The sequence below is a fragment of the Gracilinanus agilis genome, chromosome 4 (assembly GCF_016433145.1).
Source record: "Gracilinanus agilis isolate LMUSP501 chromosome 4, AgileGrace, whole genome shotgun sequence".
NCBI lineage: Eukaryota > Metazoa > Chordata > Mammalia > Didelphimorphia > Didelphidae > Gracilinanus > Gracilinanus agilis.
Window position 1 is genome coordinate 33,675,574 of NC_058133.1, and position 22,333 is coordinate 33,697,906.

The 22,333-nt window shown below is 45.2% G+C and overlaps 1 protein-coding gene across 2 annotated transcripts in view; it reads right to left on the minus strand.

Annotated features, from left to right (window-relative positions):
- The window catches only part of KIF2C (kinesin family member 2C), a 30,091-nt gene extending 11,883 nt beyond the window's left edge, over window positions 1-18,208 (minus strand). Inside the window, exons 1-10 of one of the 2 annotated variants that reach the window (XM_044673489.1) lie at window positions 17,815-18,208; window positions 16,624-16,718; window positions 13,526-13,633; window positions 13,397-13,445; window positions 4,087-4,212; window positions 2,434-2,553; window positions 1,143-1,243; window positions 574-669; window positions 306-360; window positions 48-210 (exon numbers count right to left, since the gene is read on the minus strand). In XM_044673489.1, the coding sequence (XP_044529424.1) occupies window positions 48-210; window positions 306-360; window positions 574-669; window positions 1,143-1,243; window positions 2,434-2,553; window positions 4,087-4,212; window positions 13,397-13,445; window positions 13,526-13,633; window positions 16,624-16,718; window positions 17,815-18,208 (1,307 nt within the window). The remainder of the gene's footprint in view (window positions 1-47; window positions 211-305; window positions 361-573; window positions 670-1,142; window positions 1,244-2,433; window positions 2,554-4,086; window positions 4,213-13,396; window positions 13,446-13,525; window positions 13,634-16,623; window positions 16,719-17,814) is intronic. The other variant, XM_044673490.1, reaches the window with a different exon arrangement.
- Between the last annotated feature and the right edge of the window lie 4,125 nt (window positions 18,209-22,333).

The window sequence follows — 22,333 nt, forward strand, 5'->3', positions numbered from 1 at the left end:
TCAGATGGCAACAAGATGCCTAAGAGGGGCAGTGGCAGAGTAGGCACCTGTAGACAACCTCATTGGATGCTGTTTCATCGAAGGCAAAATCAAATCGGAATGCCTGATTCTCCAGGTACTTGGTCAGGTCCACTTTCAACTTGGGCTCATGCACGAGGAGGAGGCACTTGCTGGGAACTGAGATGACATCAAACTCCTTCTTGGCCAGTTCTGCAAGAGGAAAGCACAGATTTGCCAGTGTCAGGAGACATACTTGTATGTATGTGCATGTATGTATGTGCCCACCCAGTGTGGCACAGGCTTACCTTGCTTATTAAGAGGGCGCTTCCTAACACAGACACATATCCTATGTTCTTCTATCTGTAAGAGAGGAAGATGATAGGAGGTCAAGCCATTCAGCAGCTTGAAACACACTTGGGCTCCCTGCCACCCACAAGGCTGGATATCAGACTCAGGAGAGTTCTGTTAATGGCCTGACCTGGGCCCACATGATGTGCTGGGTGGAGGCATGCACACTGCTATAACCTAGCTGGTGGGGGAAGGAAGGGCTGCTTAGGGGCCACACACACTTACAGGGTCAGTTATGGTGAGTCTCTGACAGTCCAGAGTAGCTCGGAATTCCTTGATCATTCTTGCAAATTCCCAGTTTGGCAAGCTGGTGTCATATTCCTGTGGGGCAACAATGGAGGGAAATGGCATCAATTTTCTGGGGCCTCCATGTGTGCAGAGTACTGGAGAAAATCCCTGGAGTGAGCCCAGATAGGAGGACCCTGTAAAAGTCTCAGGACTAATGGGCATAGGGACCTTAAAAGCCCAGGGCCTAAAGGTGGGGGGAAGCCCAAGAGGTGGTAGAAGAGACCCCAAAGAGCTAGGCTAAGGGCCTATAGGAAGAGGAAAAACACCAAAGGGAAAAGACTTAGGGCTGATACCTAACAGATTCTAACAAAGGTCCTAAACAAAATGACCCCAAATCCACATTCAGCCCCAACAGAATTAATTCCCTTTAGAGCAGAGATACTAAAACTACAGCTCGCTGTGAGTCCAGGTCCTAGGATCCCAAATACAACTCAGCTGGGGACAGTGTGGTGTAAATCCAAGGCCCAAAGCAAGCCGCAAGCCCCAAACCCAGCCCAGGAAGGCACCTGTGCCCGCTTGATCCGCATTTCTGAGTTCTGAGCCCTCTTCTCTTCACGTTTTGTCTTCATTTTTTCCATTTCCTTCACAATGCATGATTTCCTTCGAACTACAAAAGAACCCCCCCAGCCCAGCACTTGTTGAGGGCCTGCTTCCTCACAGGTGTTTAGCTAAACCTTAGGGCCTGCAGCTATCTCCATCTGCTTGGTCCCTCCCAGGCACCCTAAACAGGGTGGGTTCAGGCAGCAGAGGTAGGGTCACTCAGAGAGCCAAAGGGTCACTTCAGAACAAAGCTTGGAATCAAACCATGAGCTTCCCCTCTCCATTCCAGCTGGTTCTGGGGGTACTTTGGGCCAAAGTCACCTCCTTAAGGCCCATGTCTGCCCACAGACTCCACAGACTCCTATTGCCTCACTTCTGGGCCTGGAGCTGGGAGGAAAAGGCTTGCTTACCAGTGATGACTACTGGGCCCTGATGCCTGAGGCCCACTCTCCGCTGCCTCCCTCTGCCTTCTGGGCCCCAGGTTGGCTGCTCTCTGCCCTTGCCTAGCACTGACTCCCCTAGTGTTGTTTCAAAGGGGACACAACCTGAGGGTTATAGTTTTCTGGCATCTCCAGCAAGAAGGGGTTTTTTCTCCTAGCAGATGGGGCACATTTCTCCACTGCCTACTGAAATCCTCTTGCTTTCTGGCCTCCTTCTGGGGTCAGGGACCTCCTTCCTTAGTCTCAGCTGCTTCCAGACCATACGGTTTCACTCACCTTGGCCTCATTCACTTATATTTATTCTCTGTAGCATCCTTATTTGGAGGCAGGATGTAGGAGGTTAGCCCCTGGGGGGCAAGGATGGGGGCCTTCCTCTTGGGAGCCCCAGCACTCACTGGCTATGTTGCATTCAAATATGCATCCAATTTGATTTGAGGCCCTTCTAAAATACAGCCTGAGTTCCACTCTCACTGTCACCTCCCACTTCTCCCCACCAGTCCTATGGGAGAAGGGCACTCACTGGCCTCTACTTTACTTGGTATTTTCCTAAAGGCCCTCATTAATGTGAGGGTCTTAGCCTATTCCATTATGGGTAATGCCAAGAATACCAAAGGAACACTGACAGCTTCCATAGATGATGCTCTAGGAAGGAGGCCACACAAGTGGCATGTCTCCATGTATTCCCACAGATGAGCCCTTAAGAGCAAGTAAGGAACCATGAAACCCAGCTCTATCATGCCACCCCTCTTGGCCCAGCTCTCTTCAGTTTACAGGAGGAAGACTAGGCACAAATGACCTGCCAGTCTCTGGTTGCTACCTGAATTTGCTGGGTTGGCAGAAGAGTTGCTTCGGATAGAAGATGTCTGTTCTTCCACGACTTCACCGACAGCAGCCAGTGGGATCTCGGTCATGCCAGCACGGGCAGCACGAGGGAGACCTAAGGAGGGGGAGAGGCAAGAGCTGGCAGGTGCCTTGGTAGCCCAACACTTCTTCCTCCTGGGCACTAACGTGGCAGGACCAGCACCTGACCCTCTAGGTACAAGGATGATCGATGCCAGAAATTAAGGCAAGTCCCTATCCTGGTCTTCCCAGGATTCTCCCTGCTCCATGACACTATCCTCTTCTTTGTCGTATCCTTCCTCTGGTTCTCTGCTCTTGCAACAGTTTGTCTCTGTCTTCTGTCTTTGTCCCAGGCCTAGCATGGAGGCTCCTGCTGTCTGTCTTTCCTTCCATCAAGGCCCAACACGTGCCCATTCTGCCTCACCCAAAGCTCTTCTTTCAAAGGGCACCAAGGGCCCCTACCACCATAGCCATAGGCTCTGAAGCACAGGACACTATTGATTAAGTCTTCCTGCAGCAAATCCTTTGGCCTCAGGGTCCTGCCAGGCCTCTCCATACCTTTGACTACTGCTAGGGTCTTCCCCAGAGCTGATTCAGAGTAAGCATTTTAAAATGCTTATTCATTCAGTCCTCCTTTCTTCTTCTTATCCCCCTACCAAGGCCGGCACTCCTCAGGGGTTTTCTCTGCCTTTCTCAAGAGTTCATCCCTTCCATGGCTTCAGGCTCTTCTCTACAGGGGAGAATCTCAAATTTCTCTAACTCAGCCCCTGGTCTACGTTGCCACCACCACCACCAGGACCCCTCTGCTTATGACTCATGCTCGAAGTCAAACACGATCCAGTAAAGCCTACTCTCTTCTCTATCTCTCTTACACAGTCTTACTAGTCACGGTGACCCAAAGCCTTGGAGCTCCCTTTGAAGTCTTTCTTCCTCACAAAGGAACCTCTCAGATCAAGTGCACTTCTTTCCATTCTCTAGCCCACAGCCTCCTGTGTGGCCTCCTTGGCCTGAGACAGCCCTCCCTCAAGCCAGCCCTGTCCACATGCTATCAGTCATCTTCCTAAAGCTCACCTGAGACTCAGAAATTTTCAATAGTTCTTCATCACTAAACAAGATTAAATTTTCATGCCTTGGGCCCCAGTACTGGCCTACCATAGCTTCTCTTATCTCCACTGGTCTATATTTACATCTAAGCCCTTTGCATTCTCCCTGCCCAGCCACATATTCTTCCTTCCAGGTCCCACTGCCCCTCTCCCATTATTAAGGTTCCAGTGCACTGCCACCCACATCAGTGCCCTGCCTCTGGTTCACAGCATTGTCTTCAGGCCTCCCCGTTCACTCTCTCAAGCCTATATGGGAGAGGCTCATCCCTACAGGAGGAGCAGGGAGGGCCCCTCAGCTTTGCAGATGCCTTTTACCCCTGAACCTGACCTGCTTCAGTCTGCCTGCCAACCTCCAACCTCAGGGTGAGGAGAGATCAACCAAGGAAATCATGTCCCTAAGTCCAAGTAGGTCCATATCCCTTTCTACTGCCAGTCCTGGCATTTTTGGCAAAGGCAGAGGTCTTCTCCACTGAGTCCTCAAACTTTGCATCATCAACAGTCCAAGTTAGGTTCTATTTGTTACTCACTGGGAACTGGGAACTGACTCCTGGTGCTGGCAGCTGCAGAGGGGTCTACTTCCATGTCATTCTCTTGGGCCATGAGTCTTTGAGTCTCTGCTATGGCAGACATCCTGGTAGAACGGCCACGTAAAGCTGGAGAAATGAAAAGCCCAGCATAGCCCATGAGAGAAAGAAGGTATAAAGACAGCTTGGGTTTCAGGGAGAAGGATCCACGTTTTTCTCTCTCTGCCAAGCCAAGAAAAATGAATAAAAATGCAGAATGTTCCAAGGATCTCCTTGGCTCCTTTACTGGCAGGGTTGATGTCTCCCCATTCTCCAACGCCAGTGGGATAAGCCCCATCAATGAGGTTATTTGGCCTTCTTCCCCAGATGCAGTCAGAGGGTCCTTGAACAGGGAGGCACTGAGAAATCATAAACTTTAGGGTTCTTGTAAGGGATCTTGGCAAGCCAGCTAGTCCAACCCATACCCAAAAGTTATCCTTTAGTGCAATATCCCCAAATAATGGTCATTGGGTACAGATTAGAGATGGGTACAGATCTCTGCTCCCCTATGGACACTGCTCCCACTGGTGACCTGCTCATTAAGGCATGGCTTTCAAGAATTAAAGGGAGAAAAGTGGGGTTAAAGGGATGGGAAGTATAGCCACACGAGAAGGAGCACAGAGCTGGCCACTTGGAAGCTAAATAGATCTGAGTTAAATCCCACTTTCAAAGTTGTTGGGAATTTGCCAACTTCCATTCATGGCAGTTTTCTATTCCACTGAAATCACAGAGCCAGGCCCTATTCAATCTATGATCCCATTAGGAAACCCAAGACCAAGGTCTGGGAAGAGAGTGAAGGAAGAAACAAAAATGTGATCCTTATAACTGAAGAACACCATCACAAGAGCCAATCACTTCAGGTTATCTAGGTACTGGAAAGGCAATGATGAAATAGCCTCTAACAATGACTGTGTGCTCCCTGCCTAGCCAGAAGGAAAAAGCAGATGATGAGTTTGGGAAACATCACAAGTCTGGTGAACTGAACCCAGCAGAAAGGGCACCAAAAGAAAAAAACTGGAAAGGTACTGAGCTGTATTGATGTCCTGGGGAGGACTGGTCAGCAGTAACTGGAGAAGACAATTGCTGATAGTATAGGGCACCAAAAAAGAAAGGCAGAGGCCCCAAGACGTCAGAGAAAAAAGGCTCCCAAACCTTAGACCTTACAGCAAACAAAGGTGACAGAGAAGAAACCAAACAACACCTCCAGGTGCACTTTTCCAGTTGTCATACACTTAGCTGCCATCTCGAGAGATCCTGGGGGACAAGGATGATAAGGCAACAGGACCCTTTCATAAAGGAGAATATCATAAAGCACTCCCCATATTATTACAGTCACATGACTGTGACTGAAGAGATATAGAAATCACCAGAAGGAGCCACCAAGTTAGTTCTGCCTGTGACAACAAGGGTTTGGGCTGAGCAGAACAAAAAAGAGATAGCCTACAGGAAAGCTATCCTTCCAACCAGGTGATCAAAAATATTCAGGACTTCTTGGGAGAGGTAGCAGAGGTAACTGATGGACTCCCTACAGAGACTACCAAGGGAAACAAACACTGACTCTTCTCCATACATGTGCTTGTAGCTCCCCTCCCAGAGGTGGCAATAGTACAAAAATTCAAATGCAGCAGTGACTGGGTAGAGATGGCCAAGTCTTATTTATGGGCTATGTTGAGAGAGCATCCATCACTAAAAAGAAGCAGAATCCAAACTATTAGAAGAATCAAGTGGGTAAAGAATGTTATGTTAACTCACTGTCTGAAGAAGATGGTGCAGCCACAGAGTGGGCTGCAGCATGGAAATCCTGGACAGATTCTCACAGCAATGCTGCCCTAGCTGCAAGGCATGGAATTCCACAGAATTCTCCAAAGAATTCAAAGTGTGGATCACAGAAAGGGCAATGGAAGCCACATCAGGCACCAGAAGATGGCAGCATATTACCAGTAAAAGAAAAAAACCAAAAACTAGACTACAGCAAAGAGAAGAAAAGTGAAGGAATGAGAATGGGCAATGAGAAAACAAAACTATCTCTGCAGATGAAATGATGGCACATTTAACTAAAAAACTAGCTGAAACAATTAACATCAGCAAAACTATAGAATGCAAAACAAACCCAAGTAAACCATCAGCATTTCTAAGCATTACCAATAAAGTCTAGCAGGAAGAGACAGAAAGAGAAATTCCATTTAAAATAACTGTAGATAATACACAAATCCAGAAATTATATGAACACAATTACAAAACACTTTTCACACAAATAAAGTCAGATCTTAAAAACTGGAGAAATAGAAATTGCTCATTGATAGACCAAATATAATAAAAATTACAATTCTACCTAAATTAACTTACTTATTCAATGCCATACAATCAAACTTCCAAAGAATTATTTTTGAGCTAGGAAAAAAAACAATTAACATGCCTGCCCTTTGATCCAGCCATACCTTTGTTGGGTTTGTACTCCAAAGAGATCATAAATAAACAGACTTGTACGAAAATATTTATAGCTGCGCTTTTTGTGGTGGCAAAAAATTGGAAAAGGAGAGGATGCCCCTCAATTGGGAAATGGCTGAACAAATTGTGGTATATGCTGATGATGGAATTCTATTGTGCTCAAAAGAATAATAAACTAGAGGAATTCCAGGTGAACTGGAAAGACCTCCAGGAACTGATGCAGAGTGAAAAGAACAGAGCCAAAAGAACACTGTACACAGAGACTGATATACTGTGGTAAAATCGAATGTAATGGACTTCTGTAGCAATACAATGACCCAGGACAGTTCTGAGGGATTTATGGTAAAGACGCTACCCACATTCAGAGGAAGGACTGCAGGAGAGGAAACATATAAGAAAAACAACAGCTTGAACGCATGGGTTGAGGCAGACATGATTGGGGATGTAGACTCGAAACTACCACACCAATGCAACTACCAACAATTTGGAAATTGGTCTTGATCAATGACACATGTTAAAACCAGTGGAAATGTGCGTAGGCCATGGGTAGGGGGAGTGCGGGGGGTGAAGGGGAAAGTAAGAGCATGAACCATGTAACCATGTTAAAAATGAATATTAATAAATGTTTTTAAAAAAAGGAGAAAAAAAACAATTAACAAAATTCACTGGAAGAACAAAAGGTGAAGACTATTATCAAGGGAATCAATGAAAAAAAATGGGAAGGAAGGTGGCCTACCAGTACCAGTACTAGATCTCAAACTGTACTATAAAGCAGTAATCATTGAGACAATTGGTACTGGCTGAGAAATAGAGTGGTAGATCAGTGGAGGAAATAAGGTACATAACACACCGTAGCAAATGATCATAGTAATCTGGTGTTTGAAAAACCCAAAGATCCCATTTGGAAAAGAATTCACTATTTAACAAAAACTACTGGGAAAACTAGAAAGCAGTTTGGTAGAAACTGGGCATAGACCAAAATCTCATACCATAAACCAAGATAAGGTCAAAATGGGTATATGACTTAGACATTAAAGAATGATAATCACAATCAAATTGGGGGGGGGGGGGGAAAGCATAGAATAGTTTACCTGCCAGATTTATGGATAAGGAAAAAATTTATCACCAAACAAGAAATAGAGAATTACAAGATGGGGAGTTAAAATGGCAGCTTAGGAGCAGGAAAAGCCTAAACCTCTCTGACACCAATCTTGAAAAAGCAAGCTCTTCAAAAAGACAGGAATTCAAACTCAACAACAAGACGGAGTCACGAGGCTCTCCTGCTGAACGCAACTTGAAAGGTAGGCAGAGAGTCAATTTCTACAGTTTAGGGGGAAGACCTTGGAAACAAGACTGGGCTGGCCACCCCACCCCACCCTCTGCACTCTGCTGAGACCTTCGATTAGACACGGGCTGACTTTGGGATCCCTGGGGTGGGGGCTTCAACTTCAAAGGAGTGCCTCGGACCCACCAATTGAGGTCCTGGACTCGGACAGCAGATGGCAAGGAGAATTACAGGATGTAAAATGGATAATTTTGATTACCTTAAAAAGATTTTACACAAACAAAACCAATGCAACCAATATTAGGAGGAAAGCAGAAAACTGGGAAAAAATATTTTTTTTTAATTTTTTTTTTTTCTTAAACCCTTACCTTCTGTCTTGAAGTCAATACTGTGTATCGGCTCCAAGGCAGAAGAGTGGTAAGGGTAGGCAATGGGAGTCAAGTGACTTGCCCAGGGTCACACAGATGGGAAGTGGCTGAGGTCAGATTTGAACCTAGGACCTCCCGTCTCTAGGCCTGGCTCTCAATCCACTGAGCTACCCAGCTGCCCCCTGGGAAAAAATATTTTTATAGCTAGTTTCTCCAATAAAGGTCTCATTTCTGAAATTTATAATACAAGTCATACCCTAATTGAGAAATAGTCAAAAGATACGAACAGGCAGTTTTCAGAAGAAATCAAAGCTATTTATAGTCATGAAAAAATGCTCAATCACTACTGAGAAATGCAAATTAAAACAACTCTGAGGTACCACCATCAGACTAATATAAAAAGAAAACAAAAATGACCGAAGTTGGAGGGGATATGGAAAACCAGGGACACTAATGCATTGCTGGTGGAGTTGTGAACTGATATAACCATTTTGGAGAACAACTTGGAACTATGTCCAAAAGACTACAAAATTGTGCCTAGTCTTTGGCACAGCGATACCACTACTAGGTTTTTATCCCAAAAAAGAATCAAAGGAAAAGGGAAAGGATCCATATGTACAAAAAAGCGTAGAGCACCTCTTTTTGTGGTGGCAAAGAACTGGAAATTGAGAGGATGCTCATTGATTAGGGAATAGCTGAACAAATGTGGTATATAATTGTGATGGAATATTATTGTGCTATATAAGAAATGATGAACAGGATATTTTCAGAAACACCTAAGAAGACTTAAATGACTAATGCAAAATGAAATTAATAGCACCAGGAGAACATTGTATACAATATTAATAATAGTGTATCATGATCAAATGTGAATGATTTAGCTATTCTCAGCAATATAAAGATCTAAGACAAATATGAAGGACTTATGAAAAATGTTATTCACTTCCAGAAAAAAATACTGATGAAGGAGTAGCTGGTTAAGAAACCAGGTCTGGAGATGGGAGGACCTAGGTTCAAATCTAGCCTTAATTACTTCTTGGCTATGTGACTCTGGGCAAGTCACTCTTATCCCATTTGTCCTTCTGTCCTGGAATTGTTACTAGAAGGGAAAAGTAAGAATTTAAAAATAAAAAAGGAAAGAAAGTACTGATGGATTTTGAATGAGGATTGAAGCATATTTTTTTTTACTTTTTTTGGGGGGGGTCTGTTTTCTTTTGCAACATTGGTAAAATGGGAATATGCTTTGAATGACTTCACATATCTATATCAAATTGCTTGCCTTCGCAAGGAGGGAGAAGGAGAGGGAGGGAGAGAATATGGAACTCAAAATTTTAAAAAGAATGAAAAGTTTTACATGTCATTGAGAACAAAAAATAAGTAAAGAAAAAGAAAAAAGATGCTAGTAATTCAGGCCCAGAGAAGGTCTTGACTGTGGAGGCAATGAAAGGTGCACTGAATCCAAGAATAGGAAATAGAAGCAAGAAAGTAAAGGGAGAACAGACACAGACCACAGCTGAATCCTGTGTGAGAGGAAGAAACCATTAGGGCAAGTTGAGGCAGAGGCCCATAATGTGGCTCAGGATAACCCAAGAAAATGACAAGATGGTATAACATTGGAGAAGGCAGTAAGATGGTTCTTTAGGGTCAAAATGGCAGAACCAAAGTGGTTAAACAGTGAAAGGGTGGCACTCTGGATTGCTCTGAAAGACTTCAGGTTATCAGATCTGGACCAACATCCCTGGACTCTGAAAGCAGTTGACATGATTTCTGAAAAAATCCTGGAGATGCAGCTTGGTCTTATGGATAAAGAATTGGCTTAGAAGTCAGGAAGATCTGGGTTCAGTCTCTACCTCTTATACAAACTGACTGTGGGATTACCACAAATCACTTCATCTCTCAAGGTTCTAGGCCCTTTCCCAAGGCTTTGTTCTATGTTGCACAGCAGGTGTCCATCAGAGGTTGCGGAGGGAGTTTGCTCACTGAGAGTTAGCTCTCTATACCAATGGAAAAAACCTACACACAAACTTTATCCAAACCAAAATGAGTTTAACCACTTCAACCAAAAAGTCATGGAGAAAAGGAGCATATCACTGTAGAAGTGGATAGGCTAAAAAAGGAGGAAAGCAAGGGAACAGAATCCTCAAAGTAATGATGTTGAATCCTGGTAAAATTCTCATTATTCAAGGGAAGGATGATGAGGATTTAGAAAGGAAGTAGCAGTAGTCAGTAAGAACCACCATGGAGTCATGAAGAATATTTCAGCTAATGCTGATTTGTCGTTTTTTTTTTGTTTTGTTTTGTTTTGTTTTTAATCTTTACCTTCTGTTCTAGTACCACTTCTAAGATAGAAAAGCTGTAAGGGCTAGGCAATTGAGGTTAAATGACTTGCCCAGGGTCACAAAGCTAAGAAGTATCTGAGGCCAGATCTGAACCCAGGTCCCCCCCAACTCCAGGCCTGGTTCTCTATCTACCATACTACCTAGTTGCCCCTCTGATCCTTTTCTTTTTTTTTTTTCTTCTAAAAACCCTTACCTTCCATCTTGGAGTCAATACTGCGTATTGGTTCCAAGGCAGAAGAGTGGTAAGGGTAGGCAATGGGGGTCAAGTGACTTGCCCAGGGTCACACAGCTAGGAAGTGTCTGAGGCCAGACTTGAACCCAGGACCTCCAGTCTCTAGGCCTGGCTCTCAATCCATTGAGCTACCCAGCTGCCCCCTCTGATTCTTTTCTTGACAGGGTTACCAGGTCAGTAGATCAGATGAAACTGAACAAATTTCAGCAAAGAATGATGAAAAGTCTTTCTTACTATATACATATTCTGATGGATAAGATGGCAAGATGTAGGTAAGATAGTGATTTGTGAGATAAATTCATAATATTCATAAATGCTCATTAAATTTGCAGATGACACAAAGTCAAAATCCAAAGGCTGGTTCTTAAACAGATAAACATGAATTAGAACTGAAAAAACCAACCCCCCCAGAACTCTTCATGAATACAAGATAAGAAAGTGGGGGGGGTGAGTCAAGGTTTTTACCAATTGCATGCTGAATGAGACAATAAGAAACATGCCAGCCAAAAGCCAATAAACTCTTTGGTGAATCAAGAGAGCAGAGTTTTCAGAGTAAGAGAGGGTGAATGTCCCTCCCACAGCACTTCAGCCCTGGTCAGATATCCAATACCTTGGGTTTCAGCATGGTGGCCACACTTTGACCAGTACTAGCTCTCACATGGAGGACTGTGACCAGGACAGCAACGTGACTGGACACCAAGTCACACAAAGATTAAAAGGCTGAGGGACATTCAGCCAGGAGAAGAGCATAGTTGGGTATGTGCAAGATAACTGGGCATGTATTTGAAGAACTGTCACACGAAAGAGGAATCAGACTTAATTCTATTCCGTCTCAAGACCTGAGGTTGGAACAATTTATGGAAGTCACAGAGGCAGAGTTATAGCAGTGAAGAGTGAATAGGAAGGGGGAAAAAAAAGAGGGGAGGGGCCCCCCCTGCAGGCAACTAAGTAGCTCAATGGATAGAGCCAGGCCTGGAGATGGGAAGTCCTGGGTTCAAATTTGACCTCAGATACTTTTTAGCTGTGTGACCCTAGGCAAGTCACTTAACCCCAGTTGCCTAGCCCTTATCATTCTTTTCCTTCGGAACAAATACTCAGTCTCAGTTTTCTAAGACAGAAGGTAAGGGTTTAAAAAAATAAATAAAAAGCCCTACATCACAATACATACATCTTCAGGCCAACAATAGAGGACCATTAATGTATCAGGGGTCTTATAAAGGGGGTTGGCCTGAGAAGCCTTGAGTTACCTTCTAGTCTCAGAAGCTACGATTTCCTAACCTAGCATCATTTATCCAACAAGGAGAGCCCACCACCCTCACTCAGAATGAGAATCAGCCCCTGCCCATAGCCCCAACGTATCCCCTGCTCAGTGTGCATTTAATGAATGGAACTGAATTGTGAACTGAATTGTAAGGTGAGCTACAGAAGACCAAAAATAAGAAATAAGTCTGGGGACTATATGCGCAGGGCTCATGTGTTTCAACAGGGAATCTCCATCATAAACATGTATTTCAACCAGTCTATGTGGTTCTGCAGTTAATCCTAGTGAATGTTAAGCAACTACTGTCCATGGCCTCCAGAGGATATAAATGCTAAGAGGCAGGATTAGAATCCACACCCCATATACTATCTAACTCAGTCATCCTACTTCTCTGAAGGCTTCAACACCTGACCTGACAAAGAATGCCTCAGAACCCCAGATAGACAGAGAGCCTAGAGAAGTAGACAGAGGCCAAAGCCTTCTCTCACAAGGCTTAGGGGAGCACCGGCTCCCCCCAAAGAGTGCTACTAGCACACTGGCCTATCACTATGCCCCATGGAACCAAAATGACAAGATTCCTAAACCCTGTGATCCCCTCCCCACCTCCAGAAAGCCAGTTCTCATGCCATCTATCCCTTCCTGTCAATACGGAACTTTTTCAGGTGGCTTCTCTGGTCCCAAAGGTGTTATAATATTAAGAGTCCATGGTATGATGGTCAATGGACTACTCCAAATTCCCAAGCAGACTGAGACCAGCAAGGTGGTGGCCAGGCTTAGACACTGTCCTCTCCCTACTCCCCCCAAAGACCTGCTCATTTGTATTCTTTAAGTAAGTGCTCTTTGGGAATATTCCCTGCCTGGAATGCTCTCTCCCAGCCTCCATCTCAGCTAGGATCCTTCAAAGGTTCTGCTCAAATGTCTGCACCCCTCAACTTCCCTCCTAAGGAAATCCTTCCTAGTGTTCCCAGTTAGTGCCATCTCCTTTCTTGTCTATCTAGCATGCACTGATTGATGAGGGTTTTCTCTACCATGAGAATGTAAACTCCTTGAGGGCAGGGCCTGGCAAACTGTAAGTATGGAATCTCTTCTTATTGGCCAGTCTCTAGCCAAACTTAATGATTAGTACTTTGTTGTCAGGCTCTAAGGGGGTGGGGACTTCCAGAGAAAACACTGGATTCCTGGTCAGAGAAGCGACCGCCCCCCAAGGACTTTCCTGCCAGGGACAGAGGATCCAACGCTGTCCATGCAGAAGCCACAGCCCCACAGCAGCAGAAAGGCAGGAGTGGGGAGCCAACTAGCTCCAGCGCCAGGCCCGCCTGCTGATTCACTCTGTTTGTTTACCTTCTTTGGGAGCAGGGATTTTGGAGAGGGTTGATCGGCGCTTTTGTTTCTGGGGAGAAAAAAAAACAGAGAGGTCTTGGCTGTTCTCTGCTGGGTCCCTCACCTTGCCCCATCCTGAAGGTGACCTACCTGGACAGTGACATTTTCCTGGAGGGGCAGGCTATCCTTTGGGTGGACAGGGAGAGGAGAGAGTTGCAGAAGCTCTGGGTTTATGGCTGCCACATCCTCAAAATCAATCTGCAAGGAGCAAGCAAAGGGTTCAGTGGGACAAAGCTGTCTGCTTAACTCCCATCTGGGTTGGAGGCCCAGGATGCTGGGAGATTCCCACCAAGAGCTCATTGTTAAGAGATGCAGGCTGCTATTCTTCAGTATCAGATTAGAAATACGCTTGGGGGGAATTTTCCAGATGTCGGCCCAAGGGCAGGCATCTGTTGCTCACAATAAACATGACTGGATGGATGGGTGGGATGAGAATGGACTGGCCAACAGACAAATGCCACAGGGCTCCCCCAGGATTCTAGCAGTTCTCCTGGAAGATAGCCAGTTGACACTCCTCCTCCCAGAGGCTCAATGAACTCCGGGGGCAATCAGGGACCACTGGCAGTCTCTGGCCTTCCCAGTGGCCAAGCAGCTCAAAGAGTTCCTATTGAGCCAGAGAATGCTTTGAAGCCTCAGCTCAGTCTCCTCAGCACAGTCTCCTCAGCAGTGCTGGCTCTTGGCAGGGGGCCCCCAACACTGAGGGGCTAGACTGTCCTTGGGCAGCACCAGGCCTCTCTCAGCAGTCACCTTAGTTTCCCTTTCTGCTGCTGCCTGCAGCGAGGTCACAATCCCAGGCCCTGGGGGGCCCCCAGCATGTCTGACTGCATGACATCACAGGGGGTTCAAAATAAGGAGCAAAAACACAACATTTCAAAAGGTCAGTAGCCAAGTTCTGCTTCCTCCAATGTTAAAGACTTTCCTTCCTAGTTACCAAAGCCCCAGACAAGTTTTTAAATAGCCATTCAATGGAGAGCAGGCCTCGAGTGTTTGCCAGGCTTGGCACAGAAGGATGTGCCCACTGAGGGAGAGTCAAGGTAAGATACTGTCCCAGCCCTTAAAATGCTCCTAGGCTGGCTGAGGAGCCACTGCTAAGCCTTTCCACAGAGCTTCAAAGCCCCTTCTTCTCCAATACCCCTACCCCCCAAGCTGCACTGGATAATACAAAGTATATCATTACATCTTACTGAACAGAAGATAAAAGGGGGGTTCTGGGCAGATCAAGAAGGGACTTGAATGTCAATTCTTTAAACAAAGAGGAGGCACTGAAAACTTATGTCCAGAGGAGCTCAGGCCAAAATCTTCAAGCTGACCAGAAGCACAAAAGCTCTCTTCAAGAACCCCCACCAGTAGTCCCTTAGTCTTTGCTTCAGACTCCCAGGACTAGGGAGCTTGCCTCTAAAGGGTTCCTCTAAGAGCCTGTGCCTTGCCTAGACATTCACCATATGGCTGCCAAGCACTCTTGCTTTGGCCAGGAGACATCTAGGTCTCCTAGGCAGGACCACAATTCAGCAGGTAAAATAAGGCAGTTAGCATCTTCAAATGTCACCAGGGGCCACTGGGGATCAGTGGTGTGGCCTGTAGCTCTGTTAACCCAAACTGCTGCCACCATCGCTGCTTTCCTGCCTCTTCCTGAAAATCCTCCCAATCACTACCGAGCCCATCTGTTTTTCTTTCAGGGTCCCTCCTGAAGCCTGCTCCCACTTGCCACCTCACTTCACTCCTGAAGAATGGCATCAGCCCTATGTCCAAGCTGAAGCCCTACTCAGCTCCCTACATATAAGGATCCTCTTTGGTTTATCATTATTCTTCACCAAGCCCCACATTATGTTATCCCATAGACAGTAAAGACTAGTTGTTTGGCCTTATAGTGCCTATATCTAAGCCTGGCATCAAAGACCCTCTGCAGATAAGCTAGCTCCAACCTGCCTTTTCTGCCTTCTAGCCTTAAGAAGTAGTTCCCTTAACCCCCACATCTTCAGAACAAAGGCTTGTCACTTTGGAAATCTTATGGACCCCTCTGGCTCGATGTCCTTTCAAGAAGCCTTAGCTCCATTCTCTAAATAATGTTTTTTTAAATATATAAGAAAAAATATTGGATTACCCAGGATACTAATTATATTGAAATACGATAAGCTATCAGACATGTAGAAACAAATCCAAGGACCCTAGGTGAAGAGCTCATGCTCCATCCAGGTTGGTCTCCCTATCCTTCCTTTTACAAATGCCACCCATACCTAACCTTCAGTTCCTTTATATTTCCTAAAACCAAGATCATCTTCTCTCTTTTTTTCTCTCAAAACCTTTACTGTCCATCTTAGAATCAATATTTTGTATTAGTTCCCAGACCGTAAAGGGCAGGCAATGGGGGTTAAATGCCTTGCTCAAGATCACACAGATACAAAGTATCTGAGGCCAGATTTAAACCCAGGACCTCCTATCTCTGGCCTGGCTCTCAATCTACTGAGTCATCTACCTTTCCCCATCCTTCTTCTCTTTAATCACAGAATTAAAATCCATCACACCTCTAAGCTCAGGGGAGGAGGTTTTCAAAAGGAAGATGAGGGTGCCTGCTGAGGCATCTGGTCCAACACTGGTACCTGACTGGGAAAAATCACCATTCCATTTTTGAGGGGTGACAATTGTATCCAGCCTATGCTGGCATACCCTCCCTGGCAGCCTGGTGAGAGGGAGGCCCCTGCAGCTCCTCTCCTAAAGGCAGGGCTGAGGCTCCAGCACTCTCCTGAGAGTCAGTTCAGGTTCTGCCACATTTCTGGCCATAAGGGAAACCCACTTCCATCTCCTACAGTGCTGTCCAGTCCCAAACCTCACACAGTCCTTTCTCTGGTTCTCTTGTCCTTAAATAGAACAAATACCCAGATATAATAGCCTGCAGGGATCTGGCATCTAGGAGCTGAGTTTAGTATGGACCTGGCCCTGTTTGTAATTTAAAACATACAGGCTAAATATATATATCTGACAACTTTAATGGAGTCCTATGCTTTCGTACCATCCCTTCTTCTTGCCCATGGGTGATCCCTACTATGAGATTAGTGCATAGAGGTAGGGGATGAAATAGCATTCGTTAGAAACTGGGTGACCCTCAAACATAGCACAAGTCAGGCTGCTCCAGCCTTGACCTCTGGGGAGGATGGGCCTCTCTGAAGATGAGTCAGCATTGCCCAACTCACCTCTTTGCCTTTGGTAGAACCACCTTCTGCCCATTCCACGGAGACAGAGGACCTTTCCAGATTTACTGTCATGACATTGGCACTATGAATCAGACCTGAGAGGAGGAAAGGGAGAGGCCAGTATAAGGAAGGATGAACAGAATAATGCCATCCCCTGAAAGGGTCCCAGGGCTGGCTAGCACTCTCCATTAACTTCAAGATCATTTCAAGAGTGATTATAAGCCCAACAAAGGGTAGAGGAATGGGAAAGGGAACTGGGGCTCTTGGACCATGGGAAACTCAACACACTTTTTCCTTTTCGGGCTACAGAGTTGTAGAGAGGGCCTTTGGACAATGTCATGCTCTAAGTAAGTTCTCAAAAAGAGCAACATGTTTATAGGGTAAGGAGTCCCTACAATCAATCAACAGGACCATAACCCATGGTGTACACTCAGAGCTGCCACGTCTCCTCTTCTCCTCTCCAGTTTGTACCCATCTCACTGGTTCAACATTTATTAGGCACATACTCTGCAAAGCACTTCAGAGAATACAAGCAAGCCCTTAAGGAGCTTATGTAGGATCTGGCCGTGGGTCCATGGCTCCATGTGCCAGCCAGCACTCTAACCTGAAGACACCCAGAGACAATGTGGTCACAGGGCCTTGGGGGCCCTTGGTCACAATGGCCCTGGGCAAGCAAGGGGATGGGTGCTAGCCCCTTGACAGCACAACTAAGAGAGCACACTGCTCAAAGCCCTCCAGCCTGGCCCTGAAAGCATCCCTTTTAAGAAGGGGCCAAGTGAAGTCCTTCCCCTTTGGCCTGGTCACTGCTGCCATTGAGACTATCCCTCTACTAGCAAGGGGGGAAAGCCCAGGGTGAGCACTGGGCATGTTCACTTTGGCACAGCCTCCCCCTCCCCCCCCTTTGGGAAGGATGAGACTAAGCCCTTAGAAGAGAGACTCAGACCTCAGGGCCTCACACTGGGAGCAGGGGGTCCCCCGTCCATAGCGGCTTGAGTGCCTGCCCCCAAAATCCACTGGAACCCGGCCCAAGGCTGCCACCGCCTCCTCTAACCCCGCCCCGTGCCGGCTGTCCCACACACCCAGGCCCCGCCCCGCTCCATCAGCCCCGCCCCAAACTGTCTAGGCCCCGCCCCATAGCCCCGCCCCCTATAGGATCAGCCCGATCCACGCCCTCAGGCCCCGCCCCCTCACCATTGCTTCGCTGGATCTTGATGGCGAGGCCAGGAAGCAAACGGGCGAGCAGAGTAGCGTCCATGGCGAGCCAGTCGGGCGAAGGACGAGTGTGGCAGGAAGGAAATTCGGGAGCCGAGCAGGCTTCGGAGCAGCAGCGGATACCACAGCAGTAGCAGAGGCGTCTACCTTCACGGTCAAATCCAGCTTGCGCCAACCGCCGCTGTTTAAATCCCGCGCGCCTGCGTCCTACGTGTGCGTCAGCACGCTTCCGTCCCCCCTCCCGTCCCGGCGCGCGACGCCTCCTGGGAAATGTAGTTCTCTTCCGGCCCGATTCCTTCCACTTCCGGACCAGAGACCAGATCTCTGCCAACCAGAGACCACAATACGCCTGCGTGGTCTCGCCTCCTAGCATTCGAGACCCTACGGTCAGCTTCTTAAAGCTGGACCCTCTCCTTTTAGGGCCGGTGTTGGACAGCCCCCTGACTGGAGGTAGCAAGCTTAAGAGCCAGCACTGAGCCCTAGGGAGAGTCTGAAGCTTTCTGGAGGAGGGAAACAAGGCTGAGGGAGATTGTAGCTTGCTCAAAGTCACAGCTGCTAAGTCTCTGAGGCAGGATTTGAGCTGGGGTCTTGCCGCCTCCAAGTCCAGACCTCTCTCCACTACATCACCTCCGCCGACATCTCTGATGGGGGTTTACGTGCCTCACAAACAAGTGTGTGTGTGTGTGGTTATGTGTGGGGTCATCAGAATCCTCCACTGATCCTGGCCGCAAAAGGGAGAGCCTTCACTTGTCCAGCCCTGTGCTTTCCAGGCTCCCGACCTCTGGGTCAGCTCCGGAGAATCACAGTAGATGGGTATCTTCTTGGGCCCCCTCCCATCAGGCTCTGTCATCAGGCTTTGTCACTTGCTACCCAGGTGGTCCAAAGCGCAGCCCGCTGGGAAGATTCGCCACGACCTCCGTCTTGTCACTGGCATGATGTGGCCACCAAAGTCTTCTAGCCAGGCTGGGCTCACTGAGCTAGGGAACGAGGGTGGCAACTTGTTGATGAGAAGGGAGATAACACTAGAGGGACTCTGGCAAATGGGCTTTGGAATAAATGTACCGGACCATTTCCCTTTAACACAGAAGCCTCCCACGTCCCACACATCTCTCTTGGCATCGCCCATCTCACAAGAGGCAACTCTAGATCAAGTGGATGCAATCACATCTGCTAGTCATGCATTGGCGAAATCTATGATTTGAGGAGGGGAGAATCATGATTGAGGGGGGGTTATAGCCAGCCATGGTTGAATGAAGGGAAGTTTTCAGTCAATAAACACTTATTAAGCACCTACTATATGCCAGGCACTGTGCTGAAATCTGGCATTTTTAGTCATTTTGGCCATATGCCAGCTAGATCAGACTGCTTGATTTCACCTGAACCTCCCAGAGCTGGGAAATAGGCTGCTCATGGATTGCTGCAGAGCCATCTGGTGGACAAAAAAATACACTGCTTGATACCGGGAAAAATCTTTTATAAAAAAAAAATTCTTAATGGTTGTCTTTTGCTTTTACATCCCTTAAATTTTCCCCAATATTCCTCTCCTTCCCCTCCCAGAGAGCCATCCTACATAACAAAGTATTTTTTAAAAAACTCTTATCTTGCATTTTAGAATCAATACTGTGTATTGGTTCCAAGGCTGAAGAGTGGTGAGGGTTAGGCAATGGGAATTATGTGACTTGCTCAGGGTCACACAGAAGTGTCTGAGACCGGATTCTGATCCATTTATCTCTGTAAGTCTTCAATAATTTGATTAGCTTAACCCTTCAGGGGAGAGAGAAAGGAAGCCTATCCTTACATAACAAACAGTAGAGACATCCTTTCCCTGAAGTGAATAGATCCTTCCCCCCATCCAAGCCCCTTCTGATTAGTAGTACTCCTTTAAAAGCAGCCAAACATCTTTCCTTTCCCTTATTATTAATTCTCAATTGACTTGCAGCCAGCATTTCAAGGGTTAAGAAAATGACGTCCTGTGGGAAATTACAGTACAAAGAATCCAATGAGGAGGCCATGGAGCCTAGAAGATAAACTGGCTCTGACCTTGCACATTCCTGAACTATGATCAGAACTGAGAAAGTATTAATTTGAGAAATAACTCCCATGATTCAAAGAGTACTGGGAAACTTTGGAAGGCTAAGACAAGACAAAAAGAATGTAACAGGGCAACTGGATGGCTCAGTGGATTGAGAGCCAGGCCTAGAGATGAGAGGTCCTAGCTTCAAATCTAACCTCAGACACTTCCTAACCTTGTGACTCTGGGCAAGTCACAACCTTCATTTCCTAGCCCCTATCACTCTTCTGCCTTGGTTTATTTAAAAAATAAACAAACTTTTAAATAAAAAAACAAAACACTTTCCACACAATTAAAACTAGGTCTAAATAATTGGAAAAACATTAATTGCTCATGGGTAGGATGAACTAATATAATAGAAATGACAATCCTACCCAAATTAATTTACTTATTTAGTGCCATACCTATCAAACTACAAAAAAACTTTTATTGAATTAGAAAAAATTATAATGAAATTCATTTGGAAGAACAAAAGATTAAGAATATCAAGAGAACAAATAAAAAAAAAAAAAGCAAGGATGGAGGCCAGCAGTACCAGATCTTAAACTGTACTATATAGCAGTGGTCATCAGAACAAAATGGTACTAGCTAAGAGACAGAAGGGGGAGGATCAATGGAATAGACTTGGGGTAAATATCCTCAGCAAAGACAGTGTATGATAAACTCAAAGATGCCAGCTTTTGGGACAAGAACCCACTATTTGACAAAAACTGCTGGGAAAATTAGAAAACAATATTAGAGAAATTAGGTTTAGATCAACATCTCACACCCTACACCAAGATAAATTCAGGATGGGTGAATGACTTAAATATAAAGAAGGAAACTATAAGTAAATTGGTGAACATAGAATAGTATACCTGTCATATCTATGGAAAAGGAAAGAATTTAAGACCAAGCAAGAGGTAGAGAGTATCACAAAATGTAAAATGAATAATTTTGATTACATTAATTTAAAAATATTTTGTACAAACAAAACCAATGCAACCAAAATTAGAAAGGACTGGGAGAAAATATAACAAAAATCTCTGACGAAGGTCTAATTTCTTAAAACTATAAGGAACTAAATCAATTGTACAAAAAAATCAAGTCATTTCCCAGTTGATAAATGGGCAAGAGACATGAATAGGCAGTTTTCAGATAAAGAAATCAAAACTATCAATAAGCACATGAAAAAAAGTGTTCTAAATCTCGTAATTAGAGAAATGCAAATCAAAACAACTCTGAGTTACCATCTCACACCTAGCAGATTGGCCAATATGACAGCAAAGGAAAGTTAGAAATGTTGGAGGGGATGTGGCAAAATTGGGACACTAACAAAAAAACTGCTGGTGGAGTTCTGAATTGGTCCAACCATTCTGGAAGGCAATTTGGAACCACGCCCAAAGGATTTTAAAAGACTACCTGCCCTTTGATCCAGCCATACTACTGCTGGGTTTGTACTCCAAAGAGACAATAAGGAAAAATATTCATACAAAAATATTTATAGCTATGCGCTTTGTGGTGGCAAAAAATTGAAAAATGAGGGGCCTTCCATTGGAGAATGGCTGTGAACTGGAAAAACCTCCAGGAATTGATGCAGAGTGAAAGGAGCAGAACCAGGAGAACATTGTACACAGAGACTGATACACTGTGGTAAAATCGAACATAATGGACTTCTCTACTAGCAGCAATGCAAAGATCTAGGAGAATTCTGAGGGACTTAGGAAAAAGAACTCTATCCACATCCAAAGAAAGAAACACAGAAGAAAAACATATGATTTATCACATGGTTCATGTTGACTTTAAATGATCACACTATTGCAAATAGTAATAATATGGACAATTTTGAACAATGATTCGTGTATAACCCAGTGGAATTGCTCATTGACTCAGAGGGGGGAGGAGGAGGGAAAGAACATGAATCATGTAACCATGGAAAAATATTCTAAATTAATTAAATAATATTTTTAAAAAAAGATTTAAAAAAGAATATAACATATTTGGACATTATTGTGAAGAGCCTGCTCTCTCCTCGGGAGAGCCTCTGGAGGTGGGATGGCATGGCGAAAATGAAATGAAAACGAGCCAGAGTGCAAGTGGAATTGCAGAGGCTGTTCTCTCTTGCCATCTGCTGATTTTTATTTTTATACCCTTTTTTCTTTATGATCTCATACAGGTTTTCATTTTCCCATACATTCAAAAACACATATTAACTTTTGAAACATTATAAGATTGGCATTTACTAATTATCTTACTGTGGTTAAACAAAGAAGCAAGCTCGTCAAGAATTCTTCATTATGGAATGGCTTAATTGGAACTTATTCTTTTCAGCCATCCGTAAGGTACAAGAACATCATTTCCTAACTAAGCATAATAGTTAATTATATTATAACTAATTAAATCATGTATGTTGTTACATTATACTATTCATATCTATCATCAATCAAG